General features: G+C 35.6%; 1 protein-coding gene across 6 annotated transcripts in view; it reads left to right on the forward strand.

The window, feature by feature from the left end:
* The window catches only part of ZRANB3 (zinc finger RANBP2-type containing 3), a 190357-nt gene that overhangs the window by 56213 nt on the left and 108076 nt on the right, over window positions 1-26068 (forward strand). For all 6 annotated transcript variants that reach the window (XM_027835736.1, XM_027835733.1, XM_027835737.1 and 3 more), the window contains exon 3: window positions 14205-14223. In XM_027835736.1, the coding sequence (XP_027691537.1) occupies window positions 14205-14223 (19 nt within the window). The remainder of the gene's footprint in view (window positions 1-14204; window positions 14224-26068) is intronic.

A 26068-nucleotide genomic window follows, 5' to 3' on the forward strand; every position in this document is an offset into this window, starting at 1 on the left:
AATGAGAAACCGTATTTGCTACAAGCTGTCAAAGCTGACATTCAAAACAGCTGCAGTACATTAAACAGGAAGGGAAGAAGGAAATGTAATGTGTGGCCATATGAAATAGGGTTAAGTGACTTGCTCAGGGTCACGCAGATAGTATGTGTGTAAGGCCACATTTGAACTCCAGGCCTGATATTCTGTCTACTACACCACCTAGCTGCCTTTTTGGACAAATATAGACTGTTGCTAAATGGATGTCGTGATTGCTGTGACTGTATGAATATCCTCTCCTTCATCTTTTTTCCTTTCTTGGTTTGCTTTTCAAAAGCTAGATTTGTCTGTTTGTCTCAGCCTTTGTAGATTTGCCCCTCGCTCCTTTGTTTTTCTCTGGGCCCTTCTGCTGACCCTCCAGTCTTCTTTCTTTATCATGTATTATATGTATCCCTCTTACCCTAGAAGATGCTTTTATAACCATACTTTAGTACCCTTCTTACCCTGGAAGAGACCTCTGTCCCTATGTCATCTTCCTCAGGTTAGTCAGTTTTTCCTCAAAACCTCCATTTTTTTCCCCCTAGTTTTTCAGATTGTCCTTTTAATGGAATTCACTGATGACAGGAGTTCATCCCCAAATGTTCATCATCTGGTCTAGTCTTTTTTTTTTTTTAGAGGTTTTGTCTTTTTTCCATGACATATATTGATTGATGTATTTTATTTTATTTTTTTACTTGGTTTTTTAAAAATATTAATTTATTTTTAGTTTTCAACATTCACTTCCATAAGATTTTGAGTTCCAAATTTTCTGCCCCTGCACCCCCCCACCCCAAATGGCATGCAATCTGATATAGGCTCTACATATACATTCATATTAAACACTTTCACATTAGTCATATTGTAAAGAAAAATTAGAACCAATGGGAGGAACCATGAGAAAGAAGAAACAAACAAAAAAAAGAGCAAATGGTATGCTTCAATCTGTATTCAGACTACATAGTTCTTTTTTTCTGGATGTGGATAGCATTTTCCATCATGTGTCTTTTGAAGTTGTCTTAGATCCTTGCATTGCTAAGAAGTGGTAAGTCTATCAAAGTTAGTCATCGCACTGTGTGCCTGTTACTGTGTACAATGTTCTCCTGGTTCTGCTCATTTCACTCAGCATCAGTTCATACAAGTCTTTCTAGGTTTTTCTGAAGTCCACCTGCTCATCATTTCTTATGGAACAATCATGTTCCATTACATTGATATACCACGACTAGTTTAACCATTCCCCAGTTGATGGGTATCTCCTCAATTTCTAATTCTTAGCCACCATAAAGAAAGCTGCTATAAATATTTTTGTACATGTAGGTCCTTTTCCCATTTTTATGATCTTTTTGGGATACAGATCTAGCAGTGGTATTGCTGGGTCAAAGGGTATGTACAGTTTTATAGACCTTTGGGTATAGTTTCAAACTGCTCTCCAGAATAGTTGGATCAGTTCACAGCTCCGCCAACAATGCATTAGTGTTCCAATTTTCCCACATCTTCTCCAACATTTATCGTTTTCCTGTTTTGTCATGCCAAACCTCCATTTTAAGGAAGGGCCCAGGTCAACTATATTTACTCCTTGATTCCTTTCTGGGCCCCACTCTTGATTCTCTGGACTAATTTTTTCATCCTACCTTCTCACCCCATATATTCACTTTTCAGCTTCCTTTAATGTATTGTCTTTCCCCATGAGAATAAAAGCTCCTTAAGAGGAGGGACCCTTTCAGTTTTCTGATATTTGTATTCTCAGATCTTAGCACTGTGCCCAGTGCATAGTAAGTGCTTAATAAATGCTATTTGATTTAACTTGGGAAGATTTGACACATAGGGAATTCTTAATTGGAGAGGCATACAGGTAGAATATTCAGCTCTTCATGACCCTAGGTTGAACAAAATTCTATCCACTATGTCATCTAGCTGTCTTGAAAGAGATGACTTCAGAGAAACCCAAGAAGACTTATATAGATTGATGAAAAGTGAAATGAGTAGAAGAGAACAATTTATATAACAATAATATTTTTTGAGATATTTAATACTTTGTTTTTCTCAATTACATGTAAAAACAATTTTTAATATTTCTTTTTAAAATTTTGAGGTCCAAAATCTCTCTTATTGAGAAGGTAAGCAATTTGGTAGGTTATACATGTGCAGTCATGCATAGTCATGTGAAAGAAAACACAAACCAAAAAAAAAAGAAGAAAAATTAAAAAAATAAAATAAAAAAAGCATACTTTGATCTGCATTCATACCGGAGGTGGATAGCATTTTGCATCGTAAATATATCAGAATTGTCTTGGATTATTGTATTTCTGAGAATAGCTAAGTCATTCATGGAATGTTGTTGTTACTGTGTACAGTGTTCTTCTGGTTCTGCTCACTTCATTGTGCATCAATTCATGTCTTTCTGAGAACTTCTTGCTTGTCATTTCTTATAGCACCATAGTATTTCATCACAGTCACATACCACAACTTGTTCAGCCATTCTCCAGTTGATAAGCATCCCCTCAATTTCAAATTCTTTGCCATCACAAAGCTGCTATAAATATTTTGGTGCGTATAGGTCCTTTTCCTTTTTGTTTTTTTTTTTGTCTTTGGGTTACAGACCTAGTAGTGGTATTTCTTTGTCAAAGGGTATGCAGAGTTTTATAGCCCTTTGGACCTGGTCCCGAATTGCTCTACAATGATATTATAAATATTATAAAATAATATTATAAATATTAATATTATAATATTATAAATATTATAAACAATGTTATATCAATATATTATAATATTATGATATTATAAATATTATAAATATTATAAAAATAAAGAAGCTTAAATATTTAAGAACTTTGATCAACATAGTGATCATTTAAAACCCCGGTGAACCAATGAGGAAGAATAGCTGTTCCTGGCCAGATCCTATCTCTACTTTCCCCAACTTCTTTGTCTATCTCCTTTTGCAGACCTGGGCTACTGTTGTTTTTTTGTTTTTGTTTTTGGGTGGATTTTGCTATCTAGATGCTGGTTAGTGTATTATCTAAATATATTTGTAGGCATTTTGGGGAGTAAGTCATGCTGTGTTTCCTGTTACTTCGTCATGGTGGCTCTACCTTTCAGTACCAAACAGTTTTGATGAGAACTGCTTCATAATATTCTTTGAGGTCTGGGAGTGCTGTTTCTTACTCTTGAATTTTTTTGCCCTGGATATTCTAAGTCTTTTGTTACTTTAAATTAATTTTGTCATTATTTTATCCCTGTGGTATTTTTTATTGCTGTTGCTTATTTTGTAAGCTAATTTAGGTAGTAGTATAATTTTTTATATACTTACCTTATAGCTGTGAGCAGTGAATATCCATTCAGTTTTCCAAGTCATTCCTTATTTTTTGTTATTTTATCGGTACAGCTTTTGAGTGTGTTTCAGTAGAATTTTATTAATTTTTTAGTTATTTTGATTATGGCTTCTCTTTCTGTCATTCCTTCTTGATTTTTGTTATTTCTGTATAGAAATGTTGATCTTTAGATGTTTATTTTGAATCCTTCTATTTTGCTGAATCTATTAATTGTTTAAATTTATTAGTTAATTGTTTTGGCTTTTCTGTGTAAATCATTGTTTCATCAGGAAGTAACAATAGTTAGCATTTATATAGCACTTTCATATTATCTCATTTTATCCTTATAGCAATGCAGGGTAAGTGCTATTATTAACTTCATTTTACAAATGAGGAAACTGAGGCAGAGGTTAAGTCTCTTGCCTAGTGTTGCACAGCTAATAAGTGTCTAAATTGGGAAATTTGATTTGAACTCAGGTTATCCTGACTATAGGTTCAGTGCTTTTTCCAGCACGCAGAAAACTGAGTTGCCTCAATGTTGTCTCCTCTTTGTCTTTCTTTATACCTTTCATTTCTTTGGCTAGTCTTACTGATATTGCAGGCATTTCTAGTTCTATGTCAAGTAATAGTGGGAAAAGGGACCTCTTTCCTTTACCTCCCTATTTATTGGAAAAGCTTCGAGTCTTTCACTACTCCATTTAATTTTAGGTTTTTGTTTTAGGTAGATGGCTTTCTGCCATCTTTAGAAAGGTCCTTTTATTCCAATACTTTGAAGGACTATTAATGTAAATACATCTGAAAGGCTTTTTTTCTGTTACAGTCAACATTTTACATGTTTTTGTTTTTAAGATGATTCATTGTTACTTTTTAAATGTTGAACCATTCTTGCTTCCTTGATATAACTCCAATTTAATCAAAGTGATATTTTTTTTTAACAAAATGCTGTAGTTTTTTAGGGCAAGATTTTATTTAAAATTTTTGAATCAGTATTTATTAATGATATTGGTCCATGTTTCTTTTTGCTTTATCCTTCCCTGGTTTAGGTATTCAGACTATATTTGTCTTTTGCAAAGAGTTTGGTAGAGGATTTTCTTTCTCAGTTCCTGACAAGAATTTCTTCAGAATATAGGTACGATAGGAGACTGACTGATCAATGAATGCTCAGTCCTTGGTCTGCTTGGCCTAGTGTTAGGGAACCTAATTTTGGGCATGTATAATGGAGGGCCACGCCCTCTGTTTCAGAGCATACACAACTATTCTGTGACTATTTTCTTTCTGCCTACTTCGGATAAACAAATACTTTTTAACTGACTGCTGAAGCAGAACAAAGTGTGCATACAAAAGGACAAAAAAAAACCCCAAATCTAACTCTTTACTGCTAGTGATCAAGAAAAGACACCTTCAAAACCTCTGGTGGGAAAGTAGGCCTTAGTACTTATCTCCCCACCTGGGTGGCTAAGTGACCTTAAATACATAGTTGTATTGGTTTTCTCTCTTTGTTGTGTATCATTTTTTTTCTGCCTCTTAGGTGAGTGTAGAAAATTGAATAGACTAAGCTATAGTGAATCAATAAAGCTTCCAGTGGTTCAAGAACTGGAGTTTGGCAGCCCCTAAGCCCAGTGAGCCACTGCACCCTGGAGGAGTGCTGCTTGATTATCCTGTCAGCCAACACATCATGTCCTGTAAGGAAGGGCATCACTGCAGCCATTAGTTGTGAAACTGACTTGGTAGAATTAATACTTTGTAGCAACTACTCTAAGTTTGTGTCCATTCTCCCAAGGTTGGTAGAGGGGATAGTGTGTCCTGGTTTGGATGGCATGTTTTTGTACTTAGATTCTTGCAGTATCTTTTCAATAAATACCACTTTTTAAAGTTTAAATTGATGTTAATGTGTTAGTACTGATATTGAGGAGATACTAATTGATTAAATTAATAGTTGGGTGCTAATCACTAGTATTGATGGCACTGGGAGATACCAATATCAACCTCAACAAATATTTATTATTATACTTAGTACTCTGTGCCAGACACTGCTATGTACTAGGGATGCAAAAAGAGGCAAAAAGAGTCTTTGCCCTTAAGGAACTTTCAATCTAGTAGGGGAAACAACAAACAAATATATACAAGGAAACTATATACAGGATAAATAAGAATAATTAATAGAAGGAAGGCACTAGAATTGAGAGTCTGGGAAAGGCTTCTTGAAGAAGGGATTTTAATTGACATTTAAAAGAAGTCAGGAAAGCCAGTAGGTGGAGGTGAAGAAAGAGAACATTCCAAGCATGGAGACAGCCAGAGTAAAATGCTCAGAACCTAGAGATAGAGAATCTTGTTCATGGAATAGCAAGGAAGTAAGTGTCACTACATCAAAGAATATGTTTCAGAGAGTAGGTATAAGACGACTGGAAAAGTAGGAAGGGGCTAGGTTATAAAGAGCTTTGAAAGGTTAGCTGGATTCTTGATATGTTTGATATGTTTGATCCTGCAGGTGATAGGGAGCCTCTAGAGTTTATTGAGTAGGAGAGTGACATGGTTGGACCTGAGCTTCACTTTGGTGGCTGAATGGAGGATGGATTAAGGCAGGCAGACCCACCTGCAGGTTATTGCACTGGTCCCTGTGGGAGGTGATGAGGGTCTATATGGAGAGCGTATTAAAGAGATGCAAAGGTGAGATCAACAGGCCTTGGTAACAGTTTGGATATGGGGAGTGAGAGATAGTGCAGAGTCCAACATGCCTTCTAGGTTGTGAGCCTGAGGGACTGGGAGGATGGTGTTATATCAACCAGTTCCAGGCATTGATATTCTTGGAAAAATACCAGCATAGGGGCTTGATCCAAAGCATTTGAAGAACCTCGGTGCCCCTCAAGGATATTCCCTAGTACTGTGAGAGAGAGATGTAACAAGCTGCATCCTAGTGATGTGATTTTCCAGTGGAAGTAGGATAAGGACCTCAAGAGTCTGTATGAGCTATATAGGTATTAATTTTTCTTTAAAAGTTTGATAGAATTCTTCTTTAAATTAATTATCTGAACCTCTCATTTTTTCTTCTGGTAATTCTTTTGCAGCTAGCTTAATTTCCTTTTCTAAAATTGGATTGTTTAAGATCTCCAGTTACCATTTTATTAATTTGTATAGTTTAAAAAAAAGATTGTAGCTGAAGTTTAGAATATAAAAGAAATAGTAGATTCTGTAATTTATTGTTGTGATTTCACCTTTTTTGTTTTATTGGTTTTTCCTTTTTAATATGGTTGGCTAAAGGGTTAACCTTTAGTTTTTTTTTTAATAAAGTCAATTCTTTATTTGGCTTTCCACTTTATTTCTCTAATTTTCAAGATTTCCTTTTTTTCTTATTTTGCTTTTGTTGGTTTTCACTCATTTTTAATTACATATTTAGTTAAATTCTGTTATTTTTCTCATTTGTCAAACTGTCTTTTGAGGGGTATAATTTTTTTTTTTGGCCCCTCTCAGGACTGCTAGAGCTATGCCCCAAACATTTTGGTATATTATCACATTGTTATCATCCTCTTTCAAATATTTACTAGATTATGATTCAATTCCCTAAATATTTACTAAGTACTACATAATGTAAGTTACTTTTCTTCTAGCTAGGGCCAGGGACTCACTGACAATCTATATTTTGCAATCTTAGAAAATTTACAGAACACTCATCAATATTAAAGTGGTTATTGAATAGTAGCACATTAATGCATTGTTGGTAGAGCTGTGAATTAGTATATTCATTTCAGAAAACAATTTGTAATTATGAAAATAAAGTGGCCAAAATATGCTACTCTTTGACTCAGAGATTCCATATGCCCCAGGATGGTCATTAATAAAAATAAACCATATACACCAAAATATTCAAAGCGTAAGTGTTTTGGTAGCAAGGAACTGGAAACAAAGTAGATGCCTATTGATTGGAGAATAACTAAACTAACTGTTATATGTGATTGTAATTGAATATTAATCTGCTTTGAGAAATAAGGAATATGTGACCCTGGGCAAATCATTTAACCCTGATTGCCTCACCAAAAAGAAAAAAAAATAAGGAATACGGTGAAAAGACTTAAGTGAAGTAATGGAAAGTATAGTCAGTAGAGCCAACAAAACTCTCCACAAAATGACTATAACGATGTAAATGGAAAGCAAAACTGCACAAATACCACAAAATAAGAAAAAAATGTTGCAAAATTACAGAGTAAGCTTGGTCCTAAGAAGAGGAATAAGGAGACATTTCCTCCAACTCCTTTGTAAAGGTGAAGAGTGAGGGATGGGAGGACATTGCCTATACTGTCAGATTTTTTTTTTTAAGATTTATTAATTGCTTTTTTATTTTTTTCTTTTAGATAGGTTTTTTTATTTAAATTTTTTTATATAGTACACCTTTCTGGGAGGGGACAGGGAAAATTTAGGCAATATAAAAACAAAATCAAAATTAATTTTAAATTAAATACCTTGAGACTTAAAACCACTAAGTTACTTCTTTGTTATCATCTATCTAGTAAATTTTGGAAGTAGGCTTTAAACTTCAGTTTTACTGCCTGCAGATGCAATCCTCTTTTAACTAAGTCGGACTTTGTCTAATTTCAAAGTTGCCTAGGGTAATAAAGACGAAAATGAAATGTAACAATTCCATGCTGTGGGTTCTTTTGATAGTACCACTTTCAACTTAATTTCATCTTGTAGAATTTTCCCAACAGTAGGAATAAAAGAGAAAACTTACGCAGGACATTCTGGTTATGCAGATCTTATTACTTAGTCTGTTATAACAAAAAGGAGAGAAATAATGGATGAGTTCAGATTATCTTTATTAAGACTTTTAGATTTAATTCTCCTTTAATGATAGAGTCTGACTCAAAAGGTCATTCATGTGCATGTGATATGTATTTCACATGCTTTTCTGATTGTAGAGATCAAAAAAGTTTGATCATTGCGCACCATGATTCAGAACAATATGGCATCTCTCCATGTTAAATCTATGAATGTCAGAACAAGAAAGTATCATCTAAATGCATTGTTGGAGAATATTACTGTGTTCTGTTGATAGATATGAGTTATACAAAAGGTTATTGAGTATTGATTGTAGGTAAGGTTTTCCTATAAATGTAAATCAGTAAATTATTTTAAATTTAGAGTATGTTTAAAACCAAGTCATGCAAAATGTTTTCTAGAAAAATTTGATACTCTTCAGTTTTATTTCCATAATTTATTAGTCTTTGGAATAAAAATAGCAAACATATGTTGAACTTGTGCATCAAAAATATGGCTGCTAAAACACTGAAATGTAAATGTCTTGTTGTAAATGGATGATTAATGTAGAGAACTCAAAGGTTTTTTAAAACAACTTACTGAAATAAAGAGCTTCTTTCTAATGTCTGCAGTCAAGCTAGATAAATTACAATTGAAGTAATTAACAGTGAACATGAAACAAAGAACATTAATCATTTCTTGTAATTTCAATAAAAGCTGAAGGGCTTGTAAAATTCAGATAGAATTGTATAACAATTGGCAAACCAAAGTAGGATCAGCAAATATGAAATGAAGTCTTGAATTAGTATACATATGTATATTTAATTATCAGTATTAATACTTACAACAGATTGTTTTTCATCTCCCATAAATTAATTTTTGGTACCAAGTATCAGTGTTTTTATGGGTATGTTAAACTTGCTCATAAAGCAGATGTTTGTAAATTGATTCACTTTTATATTTACTTCTATTATTACAATGCAATTACTACTAATTTCATTAGTTAAGCTAGGACTTCTTTCCAGTAGTAAAACTGCCCACGGAATATTAGACAATGCATTCTTAAAGACAAAGAACAGGAAAAGGATTATTTATCATACCCCTTTCTGATAGCTAAATTTTAAAGAATCCTCTTCTTGACTTATTGATTTCAATCAAGGGTACCACCACCCTCCCAATCATTTTGATAGCTTCTGGGATATCCTTGATCCCTCACTCTCCCTTGCCTCCTATATATCCAAGCAGTTGCCACGTCTTACAGATTCTACTTGAGAAGATTGAATTGATCCTGTATTATTTTCTCACTGATCCCATTTACAATTAATTCCTTTTGTCCTGTGGCTGCTTAAATCATGATTCTTTGTCCTTGAACTTAGTTCTGAGACTCAGCTGGCCTGTAATGAGTTAAGTTGAAAACCCCAGCTCTCCTGTTCATCACTGATCTATTCTTGCCTCAAGGAATTTAGCTGACCTTGGGGGATACCATGTGAACTAAAGGGAGTCGGGTCTAATAACTTTACATCACAAAGCTATCCTTTCAAGGATGTTTGATTGACTGTCCTCTCTCTTGCCTCTATCTTGCACCTGGACTTTCAGGAGAGGAGAGTGTGGTGGTTAGCCCTTATTAACGAACTTCCAGTCAGTCATATTGTTCCCTGTGCCTCAGCTCTGTAACCAGTCGTGTTATCCTCAATCTCATGACGCCATCTACCCTGTTCTGTTCGTTGTTCTTTATTCCCCAAAATCTATAAAAGAGGAGTTGCCCTTTTGCTCAGGGTCTTTGGAATAAATGGAGGCAATCCGCTGACCCATTTATTGACAGGCAGCATGCCCCTGTTAATAAATATTATTTTGCTTGGAGAAACATGCCTCATTTTACCTTTTTGTTAAATTTCACTCATGAAATACCTGCACAATTCCTTTTGTGTCCAACTTTTTCTTACTGTTCACAGGTTCAGGCCCTCATCTTTTGCTTAGACTGCCGCCTTGGGTCTCTGAACAGGTTTTCAACAGGCAATCTCAAATTTATGAAATTTACCTGAAAACTAGGTTTATTACAAGATGAACATACATGTGGAACACAAAGAGTACACAGTGGCTAGTCTGCTGGGCCTGGAATCAGGAGTTCAAATCCAGCCTCACATACTTAGTAGTTGGATGACCCTGGATAAGTAATTTAACCTGTTTGCCCCAGTCTCCTCAGCTGTAAAATAGGGCTAATAATAACACCTACCTCTCACAGTTGTTGTAAGGATTAAATGAGAAAATATTTCTAAAGTGCTTACCAGAGCGTCTAACATATAGTAGATGCTTAAGAAATGCTCATTTGTCTTCCCAAATCCCTTGGACAGTTTTTGGTTAGTTTTCTTTTATGACTAAGTTGTCCAAATTCTAATTGATTGAAACCAGGACAGTTTCATCCACAAACAAGAGAATCTGGAGGAGCCCAGCATCTACAATGAATCTTTGATTTGGATATCCCTCTATGTATTTGGTCCTGAGGATACAAAGACAAAAATGAAACCTTTCCTTCCCTCAAGGAGCTTACATCATATATAGAAGTAAGTGTAGTGCTGCCAGTTGAGTGTCCTATAGGATGACAGATATGACTGTGTGACTTCCCTACTAAATCCACCCTACTGGCTTGTTATATCCTCTAGAACAAAAGATTTTTAAAGCCCTTGCAACATAGCTCCAAAGCTCTTTGCATTGCCACACCCTTCTTCCCCACCCCCAACCTCACTTCCACCTCTACTTCCACCCTGGACTCTGAAGTCCAGCTAAACTTGTCTTTTCTCTGTTGCTTACACAAGACCGTCCATCTGTACCTGTGTCTTTGCACTGGCTGGTCCACATGCCTAGAGTGCATTTCCTTCTTATCTGCATCTTATAAGAGCCTCCCTTCCTTTAAGAGAAAGATGAGTCACCATCTTCTGCATCAAGCCTTTGCTGATCCACCCCAACTGCTAGTGCCTTCCCTTCCGTGTTACCTTTTATTTAGTACCTTGATATGTTTTTATATTCATTCACTTTATATTTGTACTTTATACTTTAGTCTTTGTACTTTTCTTTCCCCATTAGAATGTAAGCCACTCATGAATAGAGATTGTTTCCTTTTTTGTACTTTTATCCCTAATGTCTAGCACAATGCTGGGTGTCTAGTAGGTACTTATTAAATGCTTATTGACTAATAAACATTTTGTATCTATGTATGCATCTGTTGCCTACGTGAAGAGCTTGTAAGCTCCTTGAGGATCTAGACTCTCATTTTATGTGATAACATATTTGCAGCTCTTTGCAAGCTTTGAAATGCTATAGTAAATGCTAGCTATTATATCTATTCCCAGTGTCTAACTTAGTGGTTGTCACATAGTAGGCACTGTTACTTAACAAGTAAATGCTTGTTAATTAATTTATTGATTATGATAGCAATGTGCCTGCTGACTCTTAATTTTGATCACAGACAAGTAAAACTTAAATCATGTTGATAAAAAGCATTGGAACTGATTTGTCTAGTTACAGTTGATACCAATAGAACCAAATGGACTGCTGTGATAGATAATAAGCCTCTAAAATTAGAAATAGGAGACTCTTTAAGTAGGGGCATAAAGTCTTTATGGCTGATATACTATAAGTTTACTTAATTTGCATTTAAAATTAGCATTACTTAGGTTTTCACTTATGTTTACTTTTTGGGTAGAATTATTCACTACCTTGTGGTTGAATAAATTCAGTTTTGTCGGTTTTCTTTCTCATTTTCCCTAGAGCTTTACTCCTTTCATCCCACAGGCAGAAATGACATAATATCGAGAACCTAAGTCCCCATTGTCAGATCCTAGTTAGAAAATGGAGCAAGTCATCTCTCTGAACCCAAGTTCATATATGAAATGGGAATATTATCGACAGCTTGCTACCTAATTCAACGACTTGTTATGATGAGCAAAATAAATAATATACATAAAGTAAACTGACCTTGCTTAGATTGCCAAGCTAATTAGTGGCAGAGTTGTGATCAGAACTCAGACCTCCTGAGACTCTTTCCACTTCACCAGGGTGCCTCCTAAGAATATTATATGTTTTTAAAGAAGGGTTGGGTTTTATTTTTTTTTAAAGAGAAGCTCTTTTAAAATTTTTCATTTACTTTCCTTGGGTTTCAAAATGAAAAGTTGGGGCTAATCTTATGAATCTTAAAGGAAAGGATTATTTTTTCAGTCCATATTCCTGTGCTTTTTTTTTAAACTTCCTAAATCATTTTTGATATAAAGAACATTGGTCCTTTTTATCTTTCACATAAATGGATTGTTTTAGTTAAGCTGAAGTTAGAATTGAGGACTTTTTTCTATAATATTGTTGTCAGATGCTTTTAGGACTTTTGGTTTCAAAATTCTAGTTTGTTATTAGACTTAATCCACTGAGGTAGTATTACATAGAAAGAACACTGAAGAAGTTGGAGCTAGGAAAAACCTGTGTTCAGATTTCTCCTTTAACACTTAATGGCTCTATGCACAGAGGCAAGCCTTTTAACCCTGCTGTTCCGTAGTTTCCTCATCCATAAAATGAGAATAAGAGTATATGCAATACTTGCCCCAAGGGTAGTAGTCTGGTGTAAAATACTTTGCAAAACATAAAAGTGTTGTATAAATATCAGTTATTACTGCTATAATAACTAAGCAAATGAATAAATCCCTACCCTGTACTTTGTGTTAGAAGGAGTTTTAACAGTGTTAGTGTAGCATTTGAAAGAGGCGTTACAATCAGCAAGTAAGAAAGTAGGGGACCGTGTGTGGGAAAGTTGAAGGAGCATTTACTTCCATTGGTATATCATGTAATATTCCTTCATTTCTTTTTTTTTTCCCTTCATTTCTTTAGTAGATTTACTAGTACTTTCACAGAGAACATATTTTCCTGGAAATGAATTCTTTGTTTAGATGATCATGTGTAATCCTAGTATTCTTTTCCATTCTGTGTGCCACTTTGGTTTATTTTACTCTTCCTCCTTAGTTTGCACATAGTAGGTAGTGAATTCTTGGTTCGCCTTGCCTTTTTCCCTTTCTTTGTATCCCCAGTACTTAGCACAGTAATTAGTACATAGTAAATATTTAATAAATGCTTTTTAATTGATTAGCATCACCCATCTTCATGCCTTTGTTGTAAAATTAATCATAGTAGTACCATGAAAATCTATGTTTCCTTGGTGGGAGAACTTTCAGTAACATACATTACAGTCATTGAGTTGTCTGAGCCTGAGAGGTTAAGTAACTTATCCATAGTCATATAGCAAATAAATATTTATTTTACCCTACCAAAGATAAAGAGCCAGGAATTGAATCTGTATCTTCTTGACTTTCAATCCAGCACTCTTTTTACTTTGCTTTTCTGCCTCCAAATTTGTTGTTTCTAAAAATATAATGACTTTGAGCTTTACAAAGCAGTTGAAAGTACACATACAGAATAGCCCTCTAGGGTGGGCCACACCAGGACTGTTGTTCACATTTTACATGGGAAGTAACTAAAGGTAAGGGGGATTTAAAGATTTAATCAGATTTACAGAGCCAGTAAATATTGACGTCAGACTCTGACCTAAGTCTTCTGCCTCTTGGACCAATGCTCTTTCCACTATATTGTGTGCACACACTGTGTGTATTCATTGATAAACAAAAGTCAATGAGGAGAAATAGGGAAGAGAGGGAAAAAACTGCTTTAGTACAATTTAGCATATTTAGGAATATGTATATCTTGGATTTAGACATTTGTGGCACTTATATAGCCTTTACTATTCATTGAAGAACCAATCTAGAAGCCTTTAAGCTAGCTGCTTATACATAGCATTTGAAGGTTTCTCGTACCTTGTAGGTAGGTCATTGATGCTATTCTTGTGAGAGGGCTGTGTAAAGCATCAGAATGACTTAACAAGACTCCAGCATAGCCACGTGCATTTGGCTATTGGAAAGACACACAGAATTAAAATTGTCCTTGCAAACACATAAGCACCTTCTTCTGGCTTTCAATTAATTGGTCAAGACTGCTTTCTGAAATGATCTTAATTTGAGAAATTCTGAAAAATCATAATTTTAAAGTATAATAGATTCTAAAAATTAAAAATAATTGTTTTATTTTCTTTTTTTTTCCTAGGTGTATGATTGCTGATGAAGTAAGTGATGTATCTTTGTTCCAGTGTCCTATATCAACATCAACAATTGTAAATTTTATAATGTTATTTAAGAACTGATGAATTATATCATAGTATTTCTCAGACTGTTTCATAGAATCTTATTGTATAACATGATTTAAATAGGGGTTCTAAGAAAAATTTTTGATGCTATCATATCCCCTCTAAAATGTTAACTGTGAAATCATAGATGGCAACCCATATAGGAACCCATATCAGGATCTAGGTTCAAATCTCAACTCTGCTATTTACCATTCGTGAGGCTTGGACAAACCATTTGACCACTTTAGACCTAGACCTTGGTTTCTTCATCTCTAAAATCAAGAAGTTGTACTAGATAAATTCTAAGGTGCCTCCCAGCTTTCCAGATAAAGCAGGGCTTCTTAATGTGGGCTCTGTGAAATTGTTTCTTTTTTTTATGTTTTGATAGTTGTACTTCAACATAATTGGTTTTCTCAGGAATGACATAAATTTCATTGAGTGAATTTAAAAGGATTATTCCTGGAAGGGAGCCATATAGGCCTCCCTAGAATGCCAAAGGGGCCCATGACACACAAAACAAGGATTAAGAATCTCTCCTACAAAGGATCTATGATCAAAAATACTTAATTAACATATTTTTCCAAAATGAAAATGGACTAAATTTGTTCTATTCTGCTCATCAATTATGTAACCCCATGCTTCTCTCTCCAACATTTTTGGACAGTGTCACAGTATTTCAAGGCCAAAAGTGTTCAGTAGACAAGTTAGAGAAACATTTAATTAGAATATGACATGTGGTTTTAAAGGAAGACTAAAATAAAAAAAACATGTTCATATATATTAAAATATTTCTTAGAAGTTGAACCATGAGCTTTACTTGAAAGGTCATTCTAAATTGTTTCTCATATATAAGATGTAGTGAAATGCCATCAAGAATGTCATGTTTTCTTACAATAGACCTCTCTATCTGATATTGTAGGTATTTTTACAGTCCATAAACAGTTTGCTAAATTGATGTGATACCTCTTTTTAGATGGATTTTGAAAGTAAAAATGGAATTTTCAGAGCTTGTTATGAGAAGTTATTATCCTTTTTACATGTCTCATAGAAATGTAAATTCGTTATTTTCTAATTCCAGATTGGATTTTAAATTTTACTAAGAAACCTGATGATGCTTTTGATTACTCCATTAAGAACAATAGTGATACCTTGTACTTGTACGTTTCAAAATGCATTGAAAATAAAGAGGACTAGAATCTGACTTTGTTATGAATATGTAGAACCTGTGTCATAAATAGATTTATTATCATAGAATCATTTGTCCATTATTGTCAACTTTTTTTTAAACCATTATTATGTCTTCAAGGTCTCTGCTATTTAATAATGGTTAGATGAATTTTACAATATAGCTCATAAATGAACAAGTCAACAAGGATTTAAGTGCCTACTATGTCTCAGGCATGGTGCCAACCTTTGGGGATACAAAGAAAGGCAAAAAGATAGTCCCTGCTCTCAGGAAGCTCACAATTTAATGGGGGAAAAACTTTACAAATACGACATATTCAGGATAAATTGAGGATGATCGGCAAAGTGATGGCACTGGCATTAAGGAAGAGTTTGGAAAAGGTGGTGCAATGGATATAGTGCTGGAGCGGAAGTCAGGAATAACTGAGTTTAAATACAGCTTCAGATACTTCCTAGCTTGTGACCTTGGTCAAGTCATTTAACTTCTGGCAGCCTCAGTTTCCTCATCTGTAAAATGGTGATGATAATGCACCTACTTGTCAAGGGTGTTGGGAGGATAAAATTAGATATTTGTAAAAGCACTTTTCAAATCTTAAAGCTATGTATAAATGCTATTATTATGATTATAATTGGTACAGTTTTCCATGATTATAATATCATTTAAAGGTTGCTAGTTTTTCTTTCATGTTACAGTTTTTTTAAATCTTTCTGCAGTATTAGTTGCTGTGGAACATCTTCTTGCTAGTTACCCTTCTCTCTTACAAGGATTTCCATGATATTACTTTTTACTGGTTTCTTATTCTAACTGGCTGCTCCTCAGTGTTCTTTCCTGATTATCTTCCTTGCCTCACCCCCTTTGCATGTGTGTACCCCAAGGCCCCTTCCTAGCTCTCTTCTTTCTCTAGCTGATTTCATTAACTTCTGTAGATTCACTTTTTATCTCTATGCCAATTACTCTCTCTCTCTCTCTCTTTTTCTTTCTCTCTCTTCCTCCTTCTCTCTGTCTCCCTCCCTCTGTCCCTCTCTAGGCCCATATCATTATTTGCCCGTTTGATATTTCAGACATTACAGGATGACGTATAAGTATCTCAAATTCAGCTTCTCCAAAACAGAACTCCTTATCTCTCTTTCTTCTTAACTTTGTATTACCACTCCCAATGTTAGTACCCTCCTTGCCTAAACTACCTGGTATTTATTTTATATTTTTCTTTATATAGTATATGTATACATGTTGAATCTCTAATAGAATATAAATATAGAGAGCAAGTATTTTTGGCTTTGTATTTCCAGAGCTTTGTACATAACCTGATACATAGTTGGTGCTTAGTAAATGCTAGTTAATGTTTGATTGTTAGGTTCAAGTACTAACTTTTTTTTTTTTTTTTTTTTTGGCATTTAAGGCTCTTTATCATCTGGTTCTAGCCTACCTTTTCAGGCTTGTTCTCCTTTATTCCATTTTATGTGCTCTCTGGGTTAGCTAAACCTTCAGTCCCTGCCACAAATCTCTTCCCACTGCATCCCATCAAAGTGATCAAATTCAGCTATCAAAGTGATCTTCCAAAAGCATAGATCTGACCATGTCACACCTGTATTCATTAAACTCCGCTGGTTCCCTATCACTTCAAGATCAAATGTAAAATCCTCTGTTTGACATTCAAAGCCCTTTTATAACTCCCTCCTGACACATTTCCAGTCTTTTTACACCTTATTTACTACAATGTACTCTCTTCAGTAACACTGACTTCCTTGCTATCTCTCACAAGACACTCCTTTTCCTGACTCAGCATTTCACTGGCTGACTCCATTGGTGGAATGTTCTTCTACTCATCACTGCCTCCTTGATTCCCTAGCTTTTTTGAAGTCCCAGCTGAAATCTTACATGTAAGAAGCCTTTGTTGTTGTTGTTTCTGACCCTTTGTGATCCCATTTGGTGTTTCCTTGGCAAAGATACTGGAATGGTTTACCATTCCCTTCTCCAGCTTGTTTTATGGATGAGGAACTAAGGCAAACAGGGTTAAGTGACTTGCCCAGGGTCACGTGGTTAGTAAGTGTCTCAGGCCAAACTTAGAAAGATAAGTCTTCCTGATGGTAGGCCCCACACTCTAGTCACTCTGCCAACTAGCTGCCAAGACATAGCTGAAGAGAAAGCATAAAAATGAAATGTCTGTGTAGCTTTCTAAAGATTATGGTTTTCTCCCTTTCTGGCACATAGTTTATCATTTTATTTAGCATTTATGTATCACTTTAGAGTTTGCAAGACACTTTGAAAATATTATCTCATTTTATCCTCACAACAACTCTGGGGGATACGTACTGCTGTTATTATTATTATTATTTTTTTTTTTTTGGTGAGGCAGTTGGGGTTAAGTGACTTGCCCAGGGTCACACAGCTAGTGAGTGTTATGTGTTTGAGGCTGGATTTGAACTCACGTCCTCCTGATTACGGGGCCGGTGCTCTATTCACTGCTTCACCAAGCTGCCCCAGTATGTACTGTTGTTATCACCCCTGTTTTTACAGATGAGGAAACAGAGATAGACAATGAAGTTAGGTAACTTGCCCAGGGTCACGTAACTGGGAAGTGTCTGAAATTGGATTGGAACCCAGTTCTTTATCCACTGTGCAAACTAGGTGCCTCATTTTCCTTAAACCAGAGTAGGGGAAAAAACAACTTATAAATTTGAAAGTCATATTTTTAAAAAAAACTGCAACAGAAGGATATGTTTTGATGTAATGAATTTGTGACTCATTAAACAGCTAAGAAGATTACTAAAGTATTTCTACAACTATCTTGTTGAACCTATGTTTTAGACAGTTTAAATATTCTGAATATTCTGTAATTCAACTGTCTAATCTTTCTTCCTTCGCTTTGAGAACCAGAGTTTCTCTTTTATCAGTATTAAACCCCCCCCCAACTTTTTTCCTGTTTTTTCCAGTATTATCTTTTAGTAATTCATTCATTCTTGCTAAGATTGTAATCCATCTACTGTACTATATATAAGACAGTCATTACTTTTTAATTTCTATTATGGGATTAGTTTTGATTAACTTAATTCTTCTGATAGTCTAATGAAATTGAAAGATAGTTCTGGTTTCAGTTATAGTATTGTACCAATAGACCTGAAATCTCATTATAAAATTAATTCTGGCAATCCTAACTTGAATAATTTTAATTGCTTCCATTTTATTTTTCTCTTGGTTAAGCATAATTAAGTGTTGTTTCACAGGCAACACTTTATGAATGTGAAAAAGCCATTGTGAATTTCTGTTTCATATACTTAACTGTGACATTCTGCTTTTTTCATTTTTTATAACAATTGTTATTCAATGGTTCTTTGCTTAATTTCCTCTTCTCTTCTTTTAGTTTTTATTTCAGTAACTGAGGAAAAATTCATATTAAATCAAATTAAATTTTTTTGCCAGTTTCTTTAGTGATTGGGATTTCTTTTAAATTCGTTTTTTATCTTATTTTAGGAATTTTTGTATTGAATTAATATTGTTAAATTTATCAATAAGATTTTATCATAGGATCATAGATTTAGAACTGGGATGCACTTAAAGGCCATGGAGTTCATTCTCCTCGTTTTACAGATTAGATAACTGAAACTAGGAGGCAAAGTTCCTTACTCAGGGTCACACAGTAATAAGTGTCTGAGGTGGGATTTGAACCCAAATCTTCCTGACTCCACATCCTTTGCCTAAATTAAAGGAACTTTATTCTAGACTAAGAAAGACTCCATGTATCAGACCATTTTAGTAATCTGTATTTAGCATATTACAGCAAAGTCATTAAATTGCCCTTATTTTAAATTTCTTTAATATACTCTCTGTTACCACTGCCTTGAGATTTCTCTGCTTCAGCTTCCCTAGTTCCCTATGAAAATTTCATTCTTTGGATCTCTGTTGACTTTATGTTAAATCCAGAGTCTCATTTCTATAATTTAATCCTCTTAAAAATAGTGACTGAATGGTTGTGATACTCTCAGAGCCTAGTGTTACGCCTCAGAAGTCATTTATTCCGACTTCTTCTACCTGTACAGGAACTCCTACACACTATCTCCAATAAGGAAGCCTCTTCTCTTTTCTTTTTTTTAACTTTATTTCCAGTAAAGTGAAACCCACTACTCCTCGAGGCTCTTTTAGTATAAGGGAGTCTGGCAACTTTGAAGACTCCCAAGGAGGCAAGCAGTTGACTGGCCCTTGACAAAATTGTGAAATAGCAGAAGTTTACCTTTGATTTTCTCCTGCTTCTCCTTTGGATGAACCTTCCCTCTCTTTTATCCTTACCAGCACTCTTCCTTTGTCCTCCTCTTGTTCATTTTGGAAAGACCTTATTCTTTCTAAGCTTGTTACCTTGTGTTTACTTCATATATATTATGTACTTATTTATATGTCTACATGATTTTCCCCCAGTGGAATGTAAAGCTCTTTGAGGGCAGAGACTTTTTTTTCCTTTGCATTTCTAGTACAATGCCTGGAGCTTAGTAGATGCTTAATGAAAAACGGTTGGTTGATTGATTTGGAAACTATGTAATCACTTAGCACACATCTCCATTTTTTCCACAAGAATGCAGAGGAGACTATCAAATGTATACTCAGCTAAAACACTGATTAACTATATAGCATTTCCTGGACTATCTTTGCCAGTAAAAACAAAAGCAAACTTTTTTTACAGTTGGGCAGCTCTGAGTGCTTTCTCTTTGTTATCAGTTATCATTTACCCTCTGTGAGGGACTGTCTGATGTTGGCTACTGCCAAGTGATGGTTGTGGCAAGATGGGGTAGGAACAAGATATTAGGAAGTAACCAGAGCTCATGCTCCCGAGGCAGTGGGCAGTGCTATGTGGAGCTGTGATAAGCTGGGGAAGGAACAGAATACAAGGAAGTAGCCGGAGCATGTGCTCCTGAGGCAGGGGGCTGTGCCACGTGGGAGTGGAATGGCAGAGGACAAGTTCCCTTTGCTTAATCCCCTCCCTAAGTGCAATGCTAACCCCAGACACCTCCTTCCTGTGTCCTTCCTGACTTCCTGGGTCACGTACTTTCCCTTTGTGTAGCACTGACCCCAGACGCCTCCTCCCGGTATCTGGGCCTGACTTCCTGGGTCACATACTCTCCCTTTGTCTATGCACTAATCCCAGACGCCTCCTTCCTGTATCCGGTCCTAGCCTCCTGCGTCACTTCCTCTCCCTTGGTGCACTAAACTCAGACATCCCCTTCCGGTATCTGACCCTACAATCAATGACTAGTAGGCGGGCTGAGGAGGAGGGGCTAAGTAGGTACTTAAGGAACGGGGTCGTGGTCGGAGCTCGCTCTCTCTCTTTGCTCCTGCTCTCTTGCTCTGGCCTTCCTGCTTGGCCTTGCTGTGATGGCCTCTGAATAAAGCTCGGGTGTTGGCACCTCCTGGTCGGCTCGTCTCTGTGTGTTTATCCGGGTAGGCTCCGAAGACTGGTAAGTATAACTCTGGCAGCCTGCTTCTTATAGGAGGAGAGTGCACGGCGCGGCCGGCACAACCCTCTACATAGATAGCAGTCTTATCTTTTCATCTTTTTTTCCCTCTTTTACTCCATATATCTTTTTTTAAGTTCATCTTTTATTTTTCGTAATCTTCAGCATTCACAACATGTAAAACAGAGTAGCTTTTTGAAGGAGGGAAATGCCATGTAAGAAACATAATTGCTTTTAAAAATCCCTAATACAAAGCAAACTTAATTGTAAACAAATCATGTTTATAGATGCTGACCGCTAAGGTTTACTGCTATCATTAAAAAGAAAAAAAATACAGAATATTTCCATATCTCCATACAAAATTGACTATAAAATAAAAATATAATAAATTACCAAAAATTTACAAAAGTAAAATTCGAAAGGTTTTTAGTAAAATTTAATAATCTTTACATGGTAAGGACTGTTTAAAAACATAAACACTTTCAAAAAAAATAATTTGTTCATCTCTAATAATAGCTAAAATGTTCATAGGTGCATAGAGAAGACAAATATCAAAATTAATCCCCACAGACTATAACATAGTTTTCCCTCTCTCTCTTAACTCCACTTCCCACTTCACCCAGCAAACATGTCCAGAACCATTTAGTTTGTCCCAGTACTGGGAATGAGTGTGAGCATCAAGGTTTGCTTCAGATTCTGAGCTTTGGAAAAAGTTCAAAAGGAAATATTATCAGGGTGGGGTAAGGGGAAGGAGGGAAGAGGAATGGATGGTGATGGAAGCTAGCAACCTGCTAGTTTATAGTAGGTAATGAGCTTTCAGCATGTTCCTTTGTTGTAAGATGGAGTCACAGGATCATTCATGGATTTATTTTTAAGGGACCTTAAAAGTCATCCAGTTCAATCCTTTTATGTTACAAATGAGGAAATGGAGGTGCAGAAAAGTTAAGTTAAATCTCAGGATCCTAGAACTGGGATAGAGCTTTAAGGGGCCATCTGGGACAACTCCCACCTTCCCCCAAGCAGTTGAGTGTCTGTGTTATGCAGGAAAGTTGACTAATTATTCATTTACTAAAGAATCCTAGGACAGGGAAAATCCACCTATCTCTGTAGCCCATGACAGTCAAGAAGTTCTTTCTTACATCCAACTGAACTCTCTTCTTTAATTGAAGCCTTTCTCCCAACACTGGTTCAAATCTCCAAAGTGACTGAGAACTAGGGGGGAGGAGATAACTTTGCTTCAACTCTCCCTCACTCCCAGTTCCTTCAAACTAGGGGCAAAGGTTTCTCTGTTATAAATGTCAACTAACTCCATCTATGATTTTAGACTACTTCATATATCTTTAAAATTCCTTTTTGTTATCCTTGACTTTTCTCACCAGCTTCACCTCAGTCTGAATTCCAGCTTGTTAAACACTGTTCTTATAGGAACCTGCTGTGTTATGTTAGGCATCCTCCATTGCCTGCCCTTGTTTCCATCTTCAGAATAGATCTTTTTAAAGTCTATGTTCATCATTCAGTTCCCTTCACGTCAAAAACAATTTTCTTAGAAAACCTTGTGAAGGTAGAAACTACAGGACTTGAAAACAGATTGGGTATATTGGGGGGGGGGGGCGAGTATTAGTGAGGAGTCGAGGATACCAAAGTTGTGAACCTGGGGTACTGTAAATATAAGAAAGTCAGAAAGAGGGGGAAGGTTTGGGTAGAAACAAAATGAGTTTTGGTTTAGAGTTTAGACGTACTCAGTTGGAGATATCTACAGGACATCAAATTCAAGATTTCCAAGAAGCAGTTGGTAATGTAAGATTGGAATTCAGGAGAGAGACTAGAACAGGAGATGCAGATCTAGGAATCGCTTGTGTAAAGATAATAGTTGAACCCATGGAAGCTGGTGTGATCATCAAGGGAGATAGAAGAGAAGGAAATGAGCTTGACGTGAAAAAAGATTCAGCAAAGGAGACTGAGGAGTGCTCAGACACAAAGGAGCAGAACCAGGAGAAAACATTGCTACGAAAATCTGCAGAGAGGTCAACAGTAATTTGAATTTTGAATAGGCCATTAGAGTTCATTGGTAACTTTGGGTTTTTTTAATAGTGTTTTATTTTTTCTAATTACATGTAAAGATAAATTTTGACATTCATTTAAAAATTTTGAGTTCCAAATTTTCTCCCTCCCTCACCTACCCCTTCCTTAAGGCAGTAAGCAATTTGATCTAGGTTATATATTTGCAATTATATGAAACATATTTCCATATTAGTCATATTGTGAAACAAGAAACAGACCAAAAGAAAAAAAAACATGAAAAAATAAAGGGCAAATAGTATGCTTTGATCTGCATTCAGACTCCATCAGTTCCTTCTTTGAATGTGAGTAGCCTTTTTTCTCATGAGACCTTTGGAATTGTCTTGGATCATTGTATTGCTGGGAATAGCAAAATCATTCATAGTTGATCATTGTATAATGTTACTGTTACTGGGTACAGTGTTCTGGTTCTGCTCACTTCACTTTGTATCAGTTCATGTAAGTCTTTCCAAGTTTTTCTGAAGTCTACCTTCTTGTCACTTTTTATATCCATTACATTCATATACCACAGTTTGTTCAGCTATTCACCAATTGATGGACATCCCCTCAATTTATCATTGGTTACTTTGGAGAGAGTAGTTTCAGTTGAGTGATGAGGTTGTGAGCCTGATTATAGAGGTTTTAAAAGCAAGTGAGAAGAGAGGAAGTAAAATCACCAAATTTAGATAACTTTCTCAAGGAGTTTATTCTAGAAAGGAAGAAGAAATATATTATCTTAACTAAAAGGATGGCTGGATCAGGTAAGAGGTTTTTGTGTATTAGGAAGGAATTGGTAGGTTTGTAGGCAGCTGGGAAGGAATCAGTAGAGAAAGATCAAAGTCTAATGAGAGTGGTGATGATAATATAGGAAGTCTTATTGACAAGATGGGAGAGGATGGGATTAAGGGTGCTTATTGAGGAGTTTGACTTGCCCAGGAGGACTACCCATCCATGGGACACAAAGGTAATAGAAGAGATAAGGGGAAAATCTTTTGTGTGATTTGAGGACGGGTGAAGAGGGATCTCTCAGTGAATGCCCTCAGATTTTTTTCATGTATTACATGTTGCTGCTATTATTATCCCCCTTTTATGGACGGATAAAAGCCTCACAGAGGTTCAAGGAGTTTTTGTTCCTTATTCAGCATCACACAGTTAGAATTGGAGGTGGGATCCCAGTGCAGGTCTTACTGTGTCTGCATCTAACACTCTGTCCCCTATACCAAGCCACTGATCTTTGTCTCCAGAATTTTATTCTTAAGAGTTATCCGGAAGAGTTATCCATTCCTCAAAGGCTGACTTACCCCCATTTAATTTTAGTTTGAGGCATTTTCTTTTCTATCTCTGAACTCTTAAAAATCTAATCACCTAAAATCCAGATTACATGTCAGTTTATTCTTAGTTGTCCTCTTCTCCATCATAATTTCCACAATGTAGTATTCCTTTCCCTTTAGTTTCTCATTGTATCTGTCCCTGTGAGAATCTGTAAGAATAAAATTTCCACTTCTTGGTTCTTCTACCTTGTGTCTCATAGCCTTAAGGGTATCATTATGGCTGTTGCGTAGGATAGTCTAGAGAGAGTGAGTAAATCATATACAGGAAGTTCAGAAAACTGTTTCAAGAGAATGTCAGTACAACAGCCCCTTTCTTGCTTTGAGAGGACTTGTGTTCGCAATGAAGGAAGTAAGTGATAGTTCCAAAGTAAGTACTCTGTTTTGTTGGGAATACATCTGCTATGCCATAGTCATCTCTGTGTACTATGTTTTAAGAAGGACATTGAAAAGCTGAAGCACATTCGGAGTAAGGTGATTAAGATGTTGAAGGGCCTAAGACTGCCATATGATGATTGGAATTGGGGGTGTTTACCTTGGATCAGAGAAGATTTGTTGGATATAATATCAATTTTCAAACATTTGAATTACTTTTGGGAAAAGGTTAAAGTTCTTCTGTTTGACCTTGAATGTAGACCTATAAGCAATGGTAGTTAGAAGAAAGGAAACTACATGCAGTTGTAGATGGACAGATTTTTGGCTTGATCTAAAGAAAAATTTCCTTGCAGAGTGGTTCTTTAAAAGTGGAATAGGGGTGGGGGGGCTCAAGTAGTGGATTCCTTTTCATTGGAATTTTTAAGTGGAAGTTGAGTGATCACTTGAGGAGAATGTTGTAAAAAGGATTTCTTTTTAAACATGTAGGATGAGATAAGATATTTAGGAACCCTAAAAGTCAGTCTCCTAATAGAAGTATTCCTATTTTTTAAATCCTTAATTTCTACTTGTTGAAGTTATTGCCTATCACTTATTTCTCCCTATATAGTTAATTAGGTAGATAGAAATACTATTATTTGGAAGCAAAATATGCTTTTTAATTGAAAATTTTTTGCATTGATTGTGATTACATACTAGAATGTTACATTTTAGTGAATTTTATTGAAGTTTTAATCCCAAGTACTTCTAATCACAGAGTAAAGGAATTTCTTCATATTCTGCATATTTAAATGACTTCAAGTATGTTATTACTTTTATAATTGAGTTTAAGCTTTTTTTATGTAGTCTGTATTCAGATTTCTGAGAAGTCAATGAAAAATATGCCAAAGAGTTTTTATAAAGTTCAGAAGCTGCATATTACAAACTCAACTAGTTAATGCTTCACTCTTATTTTTGAAAAACATCAAGACACCTTGTCACAATCATCATTTGTCATTGTATACTTGTTTTCATGAAATTAGGACATAACACTTAATTTGTTTGGCTCACTACTCCTAGATTTCTGTGTAATGGAGACCAGAGAACAAATTTTGCCTAAACACCATAGAAATAAAGTTGATAACTGTTAAAAAGATGACCCCAGACTCAGTTCCAAAGACTGGTGTCTCAAAAACTTTTTATTAAAGAGGTTGAAGTGCATCATTTAGATTCTCGCAAGAAGTAGGCACACATCCTTGGAAGGAGAGAAATGTGCACAGTAAAAGAAGCCAGGGCAAGCTTTATAGTTAGTAATTGCCTAACTCCTCCCTTCTGGATCAGGATTGGTCCTAATCCTTCTGGGTTACAATCTTCCTTAATATGCCCTACCCCTAACATACATTATGTGCCTAAAATTGTGT

This window comes from Vombatus ursinus, unplaced genomic scaffold, assembly GCF_900497805.2.
Source record: "Vombatus ursinus unplaced genomic scaffold, bare-nosed wombat genome assembly UNPS02014816.1, whole genome shotgun sequence".
NCBI classification, from domain to species: domain Eukaryota; kingdom Metazoa; phylum Chordata; class Mammalia; order Diprotodontia; family Vombatidae; genus Vombatus; species Vombatus ursinus.